Raw genomic sequence first — 17,451 nt, forward strand, 5'->3', positions numbered from 1 at the left:
TTCCTGTTAACCATCTTGCGACCCCTCAGATATACAGTACTTTGCCACCACTTGCAGGGGTCCCAGTCCCCAGGTTGGGCTCCACCGCTGCAGGTAGACCATCAACAGAACGTTGTGTCTTTATTTATTATTTGGTAAAAGTTAAATCATCTTTGTGTGTGATCTGAGAAGTCTTCACTGCACGGACCAGTAAGGCCTTGATGCCAGAAAAGATAAAGGTATACATTAAGTTTATGCATATTGATTTTCATACTGTAGACGTACTGGAATGGAAACTATTATGTGCTTGAAAGATTTGAAAACACTCGTAAAACATCAGACTAAATGCTTCCTGCAGATGGATTCGGATCTGAAGCTGCAGCCTGCCTCAAACCTTTACTCCTAAAACGTCCTTTATCTCTGTGTTTCTCTTTTCCCTCCATCTTCTCCTCTTTCTTCCCGCCTTGAACGCAGTCCTCTCTCCTGGTTTAATGCTGCTGAGGTGGAGTTGTCTGTCTTTACGATGTGCTGGTTACAATGCCTCGGGGCGCACTGTCTCCATGTTAATCCTCTCCTCAAAACAGACACAGACCTGCTTCGCTGAGCAGGATATGTGATGGCCGGGCTGCATTACAGTCACATCAGTGTTCAGAATTATGCCCGAAAGAAAGAATGCTACAGTGCATGGTGACGCTCACAAAATATAAGCAGTGAGGAGTGAATGTGCTGTCGGACGCCTGCAGCAAAAACAAAGCTGGGAATTCAGCAACTAAACTTTTTATTCTTCTTTAAGGGTTTAAATGTGTGGAGACTGAAGAGACTCACAGGGGCTGATAACTGTGCCGCAGCAACGCTGGTGCAGTTCAATATTATGTTTTGTAATTGGAAATGAGATTATTAAATCCCTCTGAGTAAATTCAGTAATTATGAACCAGGATTTCGCATGCACAAGCCAACCTTTCAACATACAGCATAATATACACAACTGTTTCTGCGGAAAGATGTTTGCTACAATGTCAATGTCTACTGAATAAACTGTTTAGTTTCAAGACAGATAAATACAGATTCATATTCAGAATATGACCTGATAGAATACAGTGTGACACAGATTGCCCTGTGTCACACTGTGGTCCTAATGTATTCTTACAGTGGCACAGTTAGTCTGCAGTCCGTACTATTACTCATACCATATATATATAATACTGTTTCTACTACTGTTGTTGTTCTGGCTACAACAATTAGTAAAAAATTATGATGCTACTGCTAGTAGTACATCTATTGTTATCCATACTATACTTCTCCTGCTATGGTTACTGTGATCACTACCTCCACCACTACACCTACTTCCAACACTAACAAATCCAGCACAGTGCAGGATGTTAAATGTGTAAACACTGAGCTTCTCCCCGAAAGTCTGATATCAGTAAAAGCAGGAGGTGACGTTGAGCTCCGTTTCCAGTCCTGCTCCCCGGTTCTCCTTACAGTCTGTTTTTCACATTCAGTGTAGTGGAAACAGTCTGAAAGAATCTCAGGTACGGTTGTTGGAAACACAGAGTGTGTGTGTGTTTGTGTGTGTGTGGGTGTGTGTGTTCGGGGGGGGGGGGGGGGTTGTGTTGTACCAGAGGAGCTAACCTGCCTCTGAATGCCTCACTCAGCTAAATATATCCAGGAGATGCATGTCTGTCAGCTCACCACATCATCCCCCCACACACCCAACCCCCCCACCCCCTTTCACCGTCCCCTCAAGCCCTTATCTTAATTATTTCCAGACTTCACAGTCTACGTGCAGACACCCACAAACACACACAAATACACACACACACACACAGCTGATTAAAAGAATACCAGTGTTGTGTTTACAGGCCTTTCTACTGATGTTAAAGTCAGTGAAGGGCGTGACCGTCTGTCTGTGTGTGTGTGTGTGTGTGTGTGTGTGTGTGTGTGTGTGTGTGTGTGTGTGTGTGTGTGTGTGTTTGTGTGACTTCACACATTTTGTTTGTGTGCACATACTTCGCTTGTGTAAGCTTCTGCTGATCGACATTTGTCTGTTTCTTTCCAACAATATAAACTCTCTCTCTCTCTCATCAAGTTCACTGATGAGGTGAATCAAGGTTCATGTTTAGTGACTGTCGATCGTCAACGATCACAAAAGAGAAACGTGAGAAAAGAAGATTTTTCAAGGACCATGTCAGTGTGTTTTACCTTCTCCAGCACACAAGACATTTCACCTTTCAAAGTGTTTTCAGTTTCACATTTTCTGATGCATTTTTCCCATTGAACTTCCAGTAAAAAGCACTTAGTGTACTCATAATTTATCATAATATAAAATTATAATCACATTAATGATCAATCTAATCAATTGCATACATTAATGTTACATTATGGTTGTAATATAATGGAGTTTGTGCAGAGATTGACTTGAAAAATCTGCAGTGTCACTTCAAAACAACAACGTCACTGACAACGTGCAGCAGCTCAGCAGTGGGAACGTCATTGGAGTCATTAGAACTGCACTTCTACAACTGTCACATCTGCCTCAGCCTTCCCTGACACCCCCTCCACCTCTCATTCTGTGCTTCCCCACCATGTTGTGACCCCCTCCTCTCTCTCTTTCTCTCTCTCTCTCTCTCTCTCTCTCTCTCTCTCTCTCTCTCTCTCTCTCTCTCTCTCCCTGTGTCTGTGATTGTCTGAGTGGAAGTGAGTGTGCTGGAGTCAGAGCAGAGCCACACCAGCTGCACCTCATCACCGATATCAAGCCCTCTCCAAATACCCAGCTCCGCCACCACCACCCTCCCACATCGCCTCTGTTTCATTCCCTCTGCTCTGCCTCCCCCCCCCCCCCCGGCTCCTCGTCTTGTCTCCCCAGCTCCCCTCATCACCCTTGTGTCTCAAGCCTTCACCATCTCCCGAGCCTGCTCTGCTGCTCTTCACCCTCATCTGCGCCCACACCTGGGTGCACTAGCTCAGAAAACCCACTTAACTAGAATGTTGTCAGACAGTCGGCAGCAGAACCACCGTGCAGTCTTGTTCCTTGTCGAGACCTGGTGCCTACATCACCCACAATGCAACTTGACCATGCAGTTTGGTCAGAGATTAGGGTGTGTTATTCCAGTAGTGGCAATCGTAGAATCCAGCCTCAAACCGATAGGTGGGCAACAGAAGTCTGAACTCGCTTCTTTCTGACTCCTCTGATTTTTTTTTTCATTCTCAAACTTGTCGTTCTCAGAACCGCTGAGTCATATCACTTATGGTTATCTATCAGACTTTGCACAGCTCTCTCTGGAGCCACAAAAGGCTTTATACAACTTTTTATATAATATGCAATAGTACTACACCGAACCTGTAATCAGACTTTGATATGGTGAAGTTTTACGAACTCATTCTGTGCAGCCAGACAAGCTACACTCTTCTGGAAATCCCAGTTTCCAAAGACTCCAAATATGTCTGCATGATTTGTTTTGTAAATGTGTTTAAAATGACGTTGGAAGTATAGAAATAAAAGAGCTTTAATTTTTAGATGTTTTATTACAGTGTTTGAAAAATGATGAAAATACTACATACATTTTGTCATTGTGTTCTTATGGATGGAATTAGAGTTAAAATAAATAATTCCCTGTATTGCTGGGGATTGCTGCTCATTGTGTATCTATTATGTATTGTGTGTATATTTGTGTGTGTGTGTGTGGCTCCAGGATAACCAGAGAGTGTGTAGAAATGGTCATGTGTGTAAGGAATGATTAGATTATGTCCATCGTCTGCCCCCCCCCCTTTGCAGAGAGCTCGGAGCAGTGAGGTGTGAGATCCACTTACCAAGCCTGACTCTCCTCAAAGACTGGAGGAAACACTCCTGCACGCTCACACATAACGTTCCAGCACAGATGCTGAGTTATGACGGCTGCTGGGTCCAAACCTCGAGTCTGCAATAAGGAGAAAATCAGCCTTTTTAACCAGAGTGCCTCCCAGCAGCAGGGGTGCATACTCAGGAATCCAATTTCATGTTATTGTCTACTCATATTTTCTGAATACCTGTCGATTTTCTGAAATTATAAAAATGCATGTGAAAAGCCATCATCAACCCCCCCCCCCCAAAACTCATGACTCTGTGGGTCTTCAATTCAAGCAATAACATTAGATGAAACTTTAATGATCTCACAGGGGAAATAGGGAAGCAGCAGCAGCAGCAAAGAATAAAATGACACCAAAAACACAAAATGGAGTTTTGATAAACATGACAAAAACAAAAAAAAGATGTTAAATGTCTTTCAAGGAAGCGTTGTTGCTGATAATGGTGGCAGAGAACACTGCAGGCTTATTACCTTTCCCCACTCAGATGTGTCAGAGACAAGTTCCCCTAATGGCCACGAATATCCAGCCATCAATAATTCATCATTTCATTCAGCTAATTAGCTGCTCTTTCAGAAAACACTGTAAATGTCAAGCACATTGAACTAATTGGTTTATCTCTGTCGTAGTGAATGAACATACGAGTGGACCTGGACACTGAACCATGAAGAGGGACAGTTGTTTTTATAAAGCCCAATAATGAATTGAAATAAGAAGCTGTTATTTCAAACAGATTTCTCTTATAAAATAATCTGGCACAGGAGGTGACTGTAGACCTATTGTTGGTTTTAGTCATTTCATGGGATTTGTTGACAGTAAGAAAAATACAGAATAAAAACAGCCTTACACTTTAAACTTTGAGACAGTTGGTGCTTTGATTTTTTATTTACTTGATTGCACTTCCTCTGTGATGTACAAAAAAACCAACATGTTATTTGCTCTTCTTTTTTTTTTTTTGTTTTATTGTCAAACTGTGTCTATCCATCCATTTTACATTTCATTACTCTCTCCTGCTGGTGGCCTTCTTTGAAAAAGGTGCGTGAACACCTGCATGAAATAACTTTCACTCTTGTATTTTGACAGTTGTATTTAAAGTGAAAGTAAGTAAGCGAATGGAAGAATAAATAAACAATGACACACAGTTGAAGGTTTTAAAGATCCGTGCACAGTTAAGCATTCTCTCAGAACTGTGTGGCTGTCACCTGTACACCTTGTCGTGACCTGTATCAGCCACTAGAGGGCAGATAGGCTGATGGAGAGCGAGGGAATCAAGACATGAAAAGAGTGAGTTACTCTTGGGGGGAAAAAAAACATTACAGTTTAATGACAAAATTGAAAACCCCGAGGCTCATGTGTTTCTGTTTCTAGATGACTTTTGTTGAAAGTGACTGAAAGGCTGATTTCCCCAGAGTCCTGGAGTTTGTTTTACAGAATATTTCCCTTAAATGAGTGTTGAAACAAGTTTGACACTGTATTAGAAACAACAGCCTACACCTGCTTTAAAACACAAGCAACTGTACTGTAGAGTCAGACTTGACTCTATTGGGACATGATTATATTTCTGGTTAGAGTTAAATTGTATTCATGTATCTAAAAGTTGAACTAAACTATAAACTTTTGCTATGCCATGACATCATTTTGTGAATCTTCTTCTGTTGGCAACATCTTGTATGTCAAGTAGTTTCTGGGTTGATACTCTGGTGATGAAGACTCTGGACCTCCTCCCAACATAGGGTTCAGGTCCCCTCAAAGAGGTCCCAAGATGAATCCAAGGATTCAAGACATGACCAAGAAAATAAGGCAGTAAAATATTATATTAAATATCTCTGTAAATCAAAATGACATTTATTTTTCCTGTCTTTTATGTAAAAAGATGAATTCTTGAATACTTTTTAAATCCTCCAAATGAAACAATCTGAAGGAAAAATCAGTGGGCCTGCTCACAGCTCATGTCCACACACATGGGGTGAGATGTCACTGGTGAACGCTGTTAAGGGGTCACAAGCTAAAACGGGTGGGAGCCACAAGTCTAAACCAAAGTGAGGCTCGACAAAGCTATAATTTGGGATTTGTAGCAGGAGCAAAGCTCCAATGAGACTTGCCTGAACTCACTTTCTCTTTTTCAGCAAAAAAAACCTTTTTTTTTCATTTTCATACAACACACATTGGCACCGGGGAACCGACAGCCAGATTTCTCCTGCTCCAGTGGAGAAGCTGAGAAGTACATGCCTTGCTCTAGGGCACAACAGCTGCCGAGGGAGGTGAAAATGAAATATATTCTTCTACTTGAAAGAATTCAAGCACTTTGCTGCATTTGATGGTTTTATCCTTCACCTAATTTGTTCAAGAACACAGAGTCCCACAAGTGGCATGGATTTAACTTTGTACTTTATCTTCACGCTGCGAGAGCAACTTTTGAAAGTGCCACTGTCAGTCACCCCTCATGATCATGTTACATAATGAAACCTTTTTTTCCTCCTGACACCTCCTCATCTGTCTTTCCTTTATTCTTATAGAATTCATTATATAACGGCTGCGCTCCCTCTCGTTTGAACTCTTGTCTCTTAGCTGTCACAAGATCTTAAAACGAGGCCAGGGGTTCATTTGAGGCTTTGCTATCTTTCGCTCTCTCTCTCTCTCTCGCTCGCGCACACTGTTTCAATACCGTTTTGTCTCTTAAGCAGAACTCGTGCTGTGTATGAGATGAAGCTACACTTTGCTTCACTTTATTCCATCTAAAGTCGCCATTTGTGGAGATACATCAAAGAAGAAAAGACGGTAATATGCGTAAAAGTTCAGTCCAGACCAGATGACATGAACCATGTCATCTGTAATCAGGTCTGCTCTGCTCCACTCTCCAATCTACTGACTCTGTCTTTGGAGTTATTTCTTTTCATGCGGCATTATGGGTGGACGATAGTTACGGCTCAGTCAGGATGCTCTGAGTCCCCCATGAGACGTGAGAAAACATAAGATACTGGTGTGTGGTATACAGTATTGCCGTTTCTCACTAATGACCTGCTCTGACTGGCTGATAGAAGTGATTGTGTCAGTGGTTCCTGATCAGTGATTGGTTCCCTCGTGGCAGCCTTTTAGGATATAAAGCCAGCTGCAGTTTGCAAATGCTTCTTTTTCTGCTTCCAGTTGTTGTGCTGTTCTGTGATATTTGCAGGATATCTTAGTGGTTTGAGTTGTGAATGGAAGGAAAATGTGATAGGAAGCCTTTTGGTTTATTCTGTTTTCTTTAGGTAGGAGCTAAGTGGCAGAGTAGGCCCATGTCATTTATGGTGTTTTTAGGACACAAATAGTTTTTTTAAAAATTGATTTAATCCCACTTTCTGTTTGTTTGTTTTTTGCTGTTCTTTCCCAACATCAAGCTAATGCTCATTTTTATTCTAAGAAGCAGGGATAGAGTAGAGTCAAATTTTTTTGCTGTGCCCTTTTTATCTAAGATGAGTAGTTTTGGAATTCAAAACATCTTAGTTAAGTTTGAGTCTTATTTAAGTTGTGTGCAGAATTACCCTTTAAGTCCAGCGAGGTGTATCGTCCTACAAAACTGGACAAGTGGCCCCTGGGAGGTTGTATTTTAGCTCCAAATGTTTAGCTATAGTACCATCATGAGGATGTGCAAGGCACTACGGAGGAGAAGCTACAGTATATTACATCAGAAGGATGTAAATATGACATGCATAATCCATTACAGAGAGCAGTAGAATAGAGTCTAGACTTTACATCTTTACACTTGCTGAAAGGCTGATTTTATAATTGTGATCACATCTATTTTAATGGATCTATCAGAGACAGAGAAAACACAGAGTCAATAAAGTTGCATTTTCTCCTGATCATTTACAGTCTTTCTGCATAAATACATAAATCTACACATCATTAGCAGACATGTCTCAGGACTCTGTAAATACACACACCTACATGCAGCTCTGACACTTGGAAATCTTTGCAGGACGTCCACGTTGTGGAGCCCCGGCGAACCTTTGCAGGTCTCACTGGGACTAGTTGAAATGACCGAACCCGTGGGACAAACGAGCATGATTTCATGCTTTTACCAGAAGCCTGGACGTCTTTGATCGTCTGCTTTCAAAGCCTGGCTCACATAGCTCTTCGTCTGCGTCTTGGCGAAGGCCTGAGGAGAGCTGCCAAACACACGAGCCACTGAACTGCCAGGGGATTTGAATAAATGTTTCTGGAATTGCCGCTTCCTTGTTAAAAGAATTAAAAGGAGATGATATGGTAGCTCTGCTTGTTTTGGATGTATGATGCAGGGAGAGAAACAAGGGCCAAAGATAAAAAAGGTTTAGAGGCGCTTGGTTATGTAAATTAAAAGGCAATTAATGTTGCTGGATGAAAACAGTGGATCTGGATCGAACACTCTGCCTTTTCACTGATGCTCATTTATTTATGAAATCAAAGGGTGCAACAGAGATCTTTCTTCATAGGTCATTACAGACTCAGATCATAATGAGCATGCAAGATTTATCTCCCAGTTAGACAAAGAAAAAAAACAAAATTTGCCACCAGGGCTGCACTGTAGCTATACCACCCAGGTTTTAGCAACCTGGGTGTTGGTCGATATCTTATAGGCTGATTACATTATTTTTAGACTCACTATATTAAAATGTAACTACTTTTAAGTCAATTGACAAATAGTCAAGTAAATAATTGAAGTGTTCATCCTCCAGAACTGAATTTTTGGCAGCGTGGAGAACAAATGAATGAACTGCATTTATTGTAGATTTTAAAATCTAAAAACAGAAGAGGTGATAGATTAGTTTAAGAAATAAAATACTGTATATCATAATACATCTTTTTATTCATCTTTTGTAGCCTAATCTAAACAGCGTTCTCAGTCACTAAATCCACCCATCAAGACAAACACACATTTACTGCGTCTTAGAGAGGAAAACAAGTCACCCAGAGGTCTACAGCAGTAAATCTTCTTCTCATTTCTTTCAAATATATTTGGACTTTTCTCTTTTTTTTTTTTTTCGTCTGTTAAATTCAAATGTTGACAGAATAGGAAAACATTTTGTGGATCACATTCCACATATTTCCAACACAAAAGCCATGTCCCCAAGGGGGGAAAAAGCTGATTTTTGAGTAAGTGGTTAAGATTTGGGTAAACATGAAACATAATTCTAATATTATTACACAGCATTATTATCGGACAATAAACACAATTTGAGGGGTCAGAAAGGTCAGAAATTCTATTACATCCATTTGGACTAAAATATCTGGATGTGTCTGTGGGATATCCCCTCAGGCACCAATCAAGATAACAGATGCTGGAAACCAAGGACTTTTTTTTTTTCTTTCTTTTTAAAGCAGCTTGAATGTCTGAAGAAGACTGAGGGGGTTGATGTGTGATGCATTATTGAGCAAAGTGCAAGAGATTCTTCTTAAGTCTCAAATATAAAAGAGTTGCGGCTTTCAAGAGTTAGAGCTGTCTGAATTTAAATGACTGTGGGGTCTTTTTTATGCCACTAATGCGTCCCATCGTTTGATGCACAGGTTGTGCTGGTTCACAGCATAATCAGAACTACAGGACAGAAAAGACCTGCACAAAACTGTTTCTTCAGCAAATGAAATCGCTCAAATAAATAAATAAATTTGCGCCAGATGGGAACAGAGATCCTGCCTCCCATCAGCCCTTGTCATTAGCCTGCTGGGCTAATTACACAGTGTAGACGACATGTATAGAGCCTAATAATACACAGGGGTGACAAGATAGCCTGTTAAACACACAGCTCAAACCAACACAGTTGCGACTGTCACTGGTTTCTGCTCTGGCTAACCAGAGCAATTTAACACAGCTGGTCGGACGTGGAAAAAGGAAAAAAAAAACAAACAAACACATGCATACACCGCCTCGGTTATGTTCACTGCTAATGTGTTTCCAAGGTGATCATTTGTCGAATGTATCCCATGAATTAAATATCAGTTTATGTAACTATAGCCTATACCGTGACTTAATTAGTATCTCAATCACTCCTTTAAGTTTTATTTTTTATTCTATTTTATTATTTTTTTCCTTTTAATTTTCCTTAATGGTTTCTTGGAATTTTGGGGTTCTTTTTTTGCATCACTTTTTATGTGATAATGTTATTTTCCAATGCATAATAGTAATAGCACAGAAACCTAATTTCTATGAGACGAGGTTGTCAAGACATTTGATCACGAAATAAATCACACAGAGTAGAATTGCTGACTAAATTAGAGAAACTGTATATAGGCCTATACCCAGCAGTGTTCTGCTGAAAGAAGACTCAAGTGACTACAGGTCATCAGGTACATGAAGACGAGGTGCTGGAGCCTGTCTACACATCAAAATCTAGATTCTTTAAATATGCTCACAAACTCCAGCACAAAAATACAGATGATTTAAAAAAAAAAGAAACTGAACCGCAGCACGTGTAGAAAACTGCTCAAACCTGGGCAAGCTGTGCATACATCTGCAGTGGTTAAACTCTTGTGTTTGAAGTTAAACCCTGGGCAGATAGGGTTTCACTATCCTCAAATAGATTCATATCACAAAAAAAAAAAAAAACACACACACACACAAAAAAAAAAACGTGTTTCAGTATCAGGATGTTTGCTGTTTGATTTTGTTTCCCCTTTCAGCACCACTTCCTGCTTCCTTGTCATTATTGCTCATTAAAAATACAGCAGTTATAGCTGGTGTACACGAGGTGCCTGCAGCTACAATCACAACACATGCCGGCATGATGGATATCCTGTCAGAGGCAGACTGGCATTTGTTCTCAATCACAGAAGCAATGGCAGACTGCTGTAAGCTTAAATCAAAGTGATGGAAACTGTAAAACATCAGTGTGGTAATAGTACGAGAGCATAGCTTCTTTGTGTCTGTTTATGCTGCTGCTGTGACTGATGGAGCACTGAGATTTATGATGCAGGCTTATAATTTTAGGCCCAACTAGAACAGCCCTGGATGTTTTTAAACTTTCCTAAACCTCCCTTACTCTTCTCTGCTCTGCAAAACACACGATTAAACATAGCAAGGAGATGAAGGAAGTGAGCTAGAGAAGTGAATTCAGGTCCAGGTTCAAAAGTTCAAATGTGGGTGTAAAAGGGAGACAAGATCACATGAGATCTCAGTGCCACACGGGAGTTGTAGCTGTCAAAGCCTCATTCCGCAGTCGCAAGTTTTATCTTTGCTGACGAATGAGATGTTCACATTTTACGATTCAGTGCAGATAGTATCTAAAATCAGGACCAAGTCTGTTGCACAAAGATGCTCACAGATACAAGAATTTGAGTCGGGTTCTCTCAGTAATTGTGTGCTTATGGTGAAGTGTAAATAAAGATGGACGTAGATACAGATGCAGTGTTATGTGCAGCATGCAGGTCAACAGCAGCTGGACAAACACATTTTGTTTAGAATATGATCCTAAAAAACTGCAAGGACGTGTTTCACCTTTTCAGAGAGTCAAATGAAAGAAAATGCACTGACACTAGTAAAACAGGAATCTACAAGAAGACAACTAGTAGAGAACTGAAGTTCTGCTCTTTCTAGAAACAACACACATGACCTCCAGGGGCTTTTAGGCAGGAAGTCTTCTCTTTAAGGCCTCTGAGTTCGTTAGAGATAGTTTTGAAGTTTCGATCGGTAACAAACAAACCTTGAAAAATTGGCCTAGCATTTAGCTGGTTATCAACGTACTCTTTCACCAATGTGAAAGGTTCTTGTTATGCTTCGCCAGAATATTCAACTGCAGAATCATACTTTATATTCCACACGCTGAGGCCTTTCACAAGTGCATATAATTACAGCACAGTGGGCTGCAATAAAAATGGAATTCCTAACAATCTGTGAGGCTAGATTTATGCGTATTTGTCATGATGCTGGGGTGCAGGAAGTGATTTGTAGAGCTAAGCATCAGATTTCATCCACTGACGGCCAGTGCAGCACCACAACACTAGATGCATGCGTCATAATTTATAGGGCTGCTTTTTTGCTCTAATTTTGTACCCCAGAGTAAACACATTCTTTTATTTGCTTTGTGATACAGCGGCATGTGGGACTGCAGTGAAAAAATCTTCAACAGATCAAAAGACACACAATATGGCCAGACATTGGGAACCATCATAGCAATGGAAGTTACGTGCATGGGCAAAAACAAATCCACTTTTGCTGAGGAAGACAGAAGCTCAAATATAAGCTCAACCTCAAGTTCCTGATGTTTCTACATCTCTTTGTTCAGGTACAGTAGTGGAACAAATTATTCCCTGCCTTTCAAAAGCCAGAGGTGGCTGAGAGCTCTGTCGAGCTGAAATGACATAAAAGGTGCAGTCACACACAGAAACACAAAGAACCGGAGAGGAAGAGAAGGTGCGTTTCAACAATGCTGCCTCATAAATCGGGGAGGCAGATCAAGGCTGCTTCTGCTATCTTGATGAACTTACACTATGGTGAGCTTGCCGGGAACAATAACCTGTTATCTCTTATTTCTCAAGACTGAGAGAGAGAGGGTGAGATAGTTCCCAGTAAGTCAGGTTTCGTTCCCCGTCTTTCTTTTTTTAGCTCTGTTCTGTTTTGCCAAGGTGGGTTCGATGTGACGAGCTGCTGAGTGCTGTACGCTGACTAAAGGGAAGGTTGAAACATTAACTCATAAAAAGCTTTACAATTTCCCATCAGGTGTTCTTCAATACAACTAAATACAAGAGCCATGAAAATGAACTGCATGAATGACGTGACCTATTTAGCACATTTTAATCTATTGTGCATACAAAATGATGTGTAAATGTTTTATTGCACCTTAAAAATTCATATTCAGTATTCAAAATAGAAAATAAAGTCCTAAATTCTGCAGTCTTATTGTCTCAAGTTCAGAAAATGTAATTATTTCAAAATGTATACTATTATTTCAGTCTTTTAGCACAGTAAACATTTCCTTTCTAATGTCTTACACCCACTGTATTATAACTATTATCTAGACAAAAAGTTATTATGCATTACTTTTCACATTAAACCACTAAAGCCACCTGCTTATAGTGAGCTGGGTTTTTTGAAGGCATCTTAAAGTGCAGAAATTTTAAACAAATTACATAATTCCAAAAAAAATGCAGAAAGTAAGATTCGTGAGTAAGGAATAAACAGACAGTGAGCTACAAGTTCAGTTGGGTCAAAAAATTGTGGAAACATGAAACCAACTTCAACATTAAAACAAGTTTATTTCTTCTAATGTTTCTATCAGTGTATTTACACCTATAACTTGGCTATAGTCTGAGCAGCATCTACGCTCAGGTGAGCTCTGAAGAACTCCTGGATCTTCTTCCACAGGTGGACTTCAGCTGCTGCGTGGGACTGGGCCCCCCCCCCCCACAGGACTGCTTTGCACGCAAGCCAGTGAAAGCTGGAGGGGCAGTAGGGTCCATAAGGTGGCTCTAGGTAATGTCCTGCTCCAGGGTAGCTCACACTTTCAAAGTTCTCCTTCCCATGATGCTTCAGTCTCTCCACCATCTCATCCATGTAAGCCTTAGTGTCCCAGTTGAGGTCGTCCTCTGCGGCTGCAAAGAGGAAATGTCCCTTGGCTTGTTCAATGGGGACCAGGGTGGCCTTGTTCTCCTCTGCCAGGGGATTGTGCAAAACATTCTTGACCATGTTGGCCCCTGACTCAGTGGGAATCATCTTGCTCAAGTCAAACATTAATGCAGGGAGGATTTGGCTTTTCTTATAGTAGAGGGGTAAAGCTGTATTGGCACAGCAGCCATTGATCCACACTGTGGCCTCAACATCTGGCAGGTAAGAGGCGATTGAAAGTGCAACATCTCCCGTTTTTGAAATGGTAAGTACGCCAACTCCTTTACTGCCCACCTGTGGAAAAGAAAAATGCAACATTAGCTGCTTTTTCATTGTATTTTTTTCTAGTCATTGTGAAGTCACACAGATGAGCTCTTTAACAGATGCATGTGTTTTCCACTTCATCCAATAGACTACAGAGACGCTCTTCTCGAGCCAGGCCTGAGAGGAGCTCAACAAAGACGAGCATCAGGCTCTACGTGAAGGAGCAATGTGGGGCTGCCTGCTTATAAAACTGAGCATGGACCAGAGGCGCAGTGTCAGGAAAGGCAAACCAGGCAAATGCTTGGGCCGTCGAAGGGAAAAGGGGCCCCTAATGGCCCCTCATATTGGTATATTTTGCAATGACAACTAGAAACCCCCTTAAACTTCCCAAGGACACTATACAGTGCACTGCTGCCGGTCTCTTGCTTTAGCTAGTGACTGCATGTGAGGTATTCAAGGAACGGACTACTAATACTCTACATGTGAGGCATTTAGGGAACATCTGTAAATTGTAGCCTTTGCTAATAGTCTTTATTTGGGGGGATTCTTGCACTCTCTGGTTCAGTCCTGGATAGGGCTCTGCCTGGGGACTCCACTGTTCTGTTGGCCCACATGGACAATACAAGGGAAATATTTGGGTAATCACTTAAAGAAAGAGTAATGGATACAAGCACACTAAATGAGTTTCTTTCACAGGATGGCTGGGCTCATTGTGAAGAGCTCAGAACAGCCAGAGCAAGGTCAAAGTAATAACACACTAATAGACACAAGCAGATGAAGAAATGTGTCCCCAAAAATCAAGATTCTCAAAGATCCAGAAAAATCACCTTGTCTTGTTTTTTTAAAAACTGTATTGCTTCCTCAAAATAATCCAGATGAAGCTCTTTAATGTTCCTGGGCATGTCATCATGGCCGTACGCCACAACAGACAGAACCACAAATCCTCGACTGGCCAGCAGAGAGGCCCTTTTCTCGGACAAAGCTCCTCCTAAAATGTAGAGCTCCAGCACGGCAGGGAACGGACCTCTTCCTGGACCAGAGGACATACGACAAAGCAAAATGACATACAGCTAATATATGATGATGCATTTTAGCCAGTACAGCTTTTGTTAGTTGTTCATAGGAAAACAATGGACTTTGCACAAAGCAGAAACTGTAACCCATAGCTACAGAGACAATATTTGATGGTTTGTCTTCTAATAAATTCTATTAATCAAAGTCTAAAAATATGCAACAATAAAGCAAGTAACCTGGGGGAGTAAACAGGACTCCACGAATATTCCCCTCTTTGACAGGGCGCCGGATGACACCATCCCCAATCAGAATCCTCTCATTGGTCGCTTCTGCCAGCATCCTTCCCTCCCCCTCCTCTTCATGGACAGAGAACCTCACCACATGAGGATTCAGTGAATTCTTTATTTGAAACTTTTTGTGCAGGGTGTCCGGCCTCATCGACCACAGCAGACCCATGGGTTCAACCCCGACATAGCTCCCACTGAGTGAGGGGTCACTGACTAGGTCGATCTTCCCGCTCCCATCAGCCCTGTAGGTGGCCGAGGAGCTGAACACCACCCCTCTCTCGTCTGTTGACCTGGCTCTCAGGGCGACCACCTGTCTCGACCTCAGCCCAGACACCTTCACCTGAATGGGCTCGTCGAACAAACACCTGGCGCTCGGCAGCAGCCTCAGTCTGACTTGGGAGGACATCTCTTCTGAAGCTAAATTTCCTCTCTTCACAGCTTTAGACTTTGATCTGTAACAAAGTAGACAGGACAGTCACTATTTCTGGGCAGTGTGACAGAGCAGACACAAAATCAATCAATCACAAGTGCAACAATTCCACCACAACTAAACAAATTTAAGAAATAGAATCACATCACTAATAGTGAACTGTCCCTCTGATACACACATTTAAATTATTTTACTGTATGTTCCCATGCTTTTCAGTAAATAAGTATCTTGACAAGAATAACTTGTGAACATGTGAACTGGTGATACTGCTTCACTAAAGTGATATAGTGTATTACTGCCATTGCAGTGTTATTGCAGCAGGCTAAGTGGGTTACATCTGTTGTTTCAATGCATAAGATTCATATTTAATCACAACTCATATCTTACATGTGGCTCAGATTTTGTTTTCAGAATGCAAACATGAGAATACTTCTGAGTATTTTTAAGAGCAAGAATTAATTGTCTGGTATTTAGGTATTTAGGTGCTTGGTATCCAAAGTGGCTAATGTGAAAGTATATGAGGCACGCACATGCAGACACATATGTGTGTGTGCCCTGTGCACAGATGATGGACAATCAGTTATATGCATCAAAGTCAAGCAAAGCAAATGTCACTGAATGTTTAACCTCATTGGGCTGTTGCCATTGTCTGACTGAAGTTTTCCACTTCCAAATATGAAATACTATGACGACACAAGTGAACACGACTTCGCTGGACAATGCTTAACATACTGAGCATATAGACAGTGGAATAGTGTATGCTGTGACAATAGTAAAGAAATGTCCTTGGTACTTTTTATGGTGACAGTTAACTGACTTAAATGACATACATGATCAACACGGCTGATCAATACTGCCAATTGTCATATCATATTGTGTGCAGCAGGTCCGATTTGATTCTAGTTAGTTAAGTGTCCTGCTTCATTGTACCACACGGTCTTTCACAAAACCAAATGTTGTTTCTCAAAAAGTGTGAAGATTGAATTTTTGAAATATGATAATAGCCATTAATGATCACTGCAAAATTCTGCCATCTCCATGGGCCCCTGCTGTAGTCTTCTCCACCACTACGTCTGTTCTGATAGGTGATTTATATACATGCGCACTAAGTTGAGGATTAGTTACAATGTTGATAATGTTGTTGATGCTTTATAATACAGGACATAACTTCATCAAGTCTTTCCACTCTGCCATGTTGCAGCTCTGATGTTTGAAAATCTGTTGAAGACAGTGAAATACAGTATGTGCAAACACAGTCTATACTGGTGACCTATTATATAATTTCATAGATCTATCAGACCCCTTCACTTTTTGCACACGTTGTTTTGTGAATGCATAAATCCTTTACAGTGGCTGATTGTAAGAGAAAGTGGACAGCACGATTTTGTGCATGTGTTCTGCTCGTTTTCCTGAGTCCCTGTTTATGTATGAACTGCAGACAAATCCATTGGTTACTTACTTACTTAAAAAAAACAAACACTCAGTGTTACTAACCTGTACTTAAATCCGGTGTAAACCTAGTCTATACTGGTGACCTATTATATAATATCAGACTTGTAAATAGAACTGTTGCTCATTGTATTATACGGTATAAATAAGTTTTGCTCACAGATAAGATAGTTGGGTCACGGCGGGACAGACGACAGAAACGTACAGTGGACAGGGCTTAACATGAAGAATTTTCGTGGATAAGAAATGATGTTAGCTTACCTGTGAATCTTATTTTCACTCTCATTAATATTTAAAACAAATATCACTGGGAACAAAATGTAGAACGAATAGTTTACAGGAGCGTATGTTCACACACACAGAGTAGTTAAAAGTCCCGGAGGTCTGAGAACAAGCCGACAGGAAGCTGTGGCTGCTTCACAATAAAAGCCTTACAAAGGGTGGGATGTAAAAAGCTTTAATTGCGATCAGCGAAAGGAAGTATCGTGTTCATATCATCATGAACTTAAACCGGAAATACACAGTGGACCTCGAGGAAGCTCAGTTACATAAGCCAAAACAGCAAAGAACGGAAAAACATTAAAAGCACTTACAGGTGCTTATCTGGAGAGTCTTATACCGCCATCTAGTGG

General features: G+C 41.0%; 1 protein-coding gene across 1 annotated transcript; it reads right to left on the reverse strand.

Annotated features, from left to right (window-relative positions):
• Window positions 1-13,006: 13,006 nt before the first annotated feature.
• Window positions 13,007-17,306, reverse strand: LOC130178333 (acyl-coenzyme A thioesterase 5-like). Its single transcript, XM_056390447.1, has 4 exons — window positions 17,081-17,306; window positions 14,890-15,392; window positions 14,467-14,669; window positions 13,007-13,669 (listed from the first exon to the last, which is right to left on the reverse strand). Exons 2-4 carry the CDS (start codon window positions 15,344-15,346, stop codon window positions 13,061-13,063), a joined length of 1,269 nt encoding a protein of 422 aa, XP_056246422.1. The 5' UTR covers window positions 15,347-15,392; window positions 17,081-17,306; the 3' UTR covers window positions 13,007-13,060.
• Window positions 17,307-17,451: the final 145 nt, after the last annotated feature.

The sequence above is a fragment of the Seriola aureovittata genome, chromosome 12 (genome assembly GCF_021018895.1).
Source record: "Seriola aureovittata isolate HTS-2021-v1 ecotype China chromosome 12, ASM2101889v1, whole genome shotgun sequence".
In the NCBI taxonomy this organism is placed as follows: domain Eukaryota; kingdom Metazoa; phylum Chordata; class Actinopteri; order Carangiformes; family Carangidae; genus Seriola; species Seriola aureovittata.

Bases quoted from the DNA above. Each gene is read 5' to 3' on its own strand.
- LOC130178333 (XM_056390447.1), bottom strand. From the start codon at position 15,346: ATGTCCTCCCAAGTCAGACTGAGGCTGCTGCCGAGCGCCAGGTGTTTG. The intron at 14,670-14,889 runs GTTACTTGCTTT...CCTCTGGTCCAG, and splicing joins AGTCCTGTTTACTCCCCCAG to GAAGAGGTCCGTTCCCTGCC. The intron at 13,670-14,466 runs GTGATTTTTCTG...TCTTTTCCACAG, and splicing joins TTTTAAAAAAACAAGACAAG to GTGGGCAGTAAAGGAGTTGG.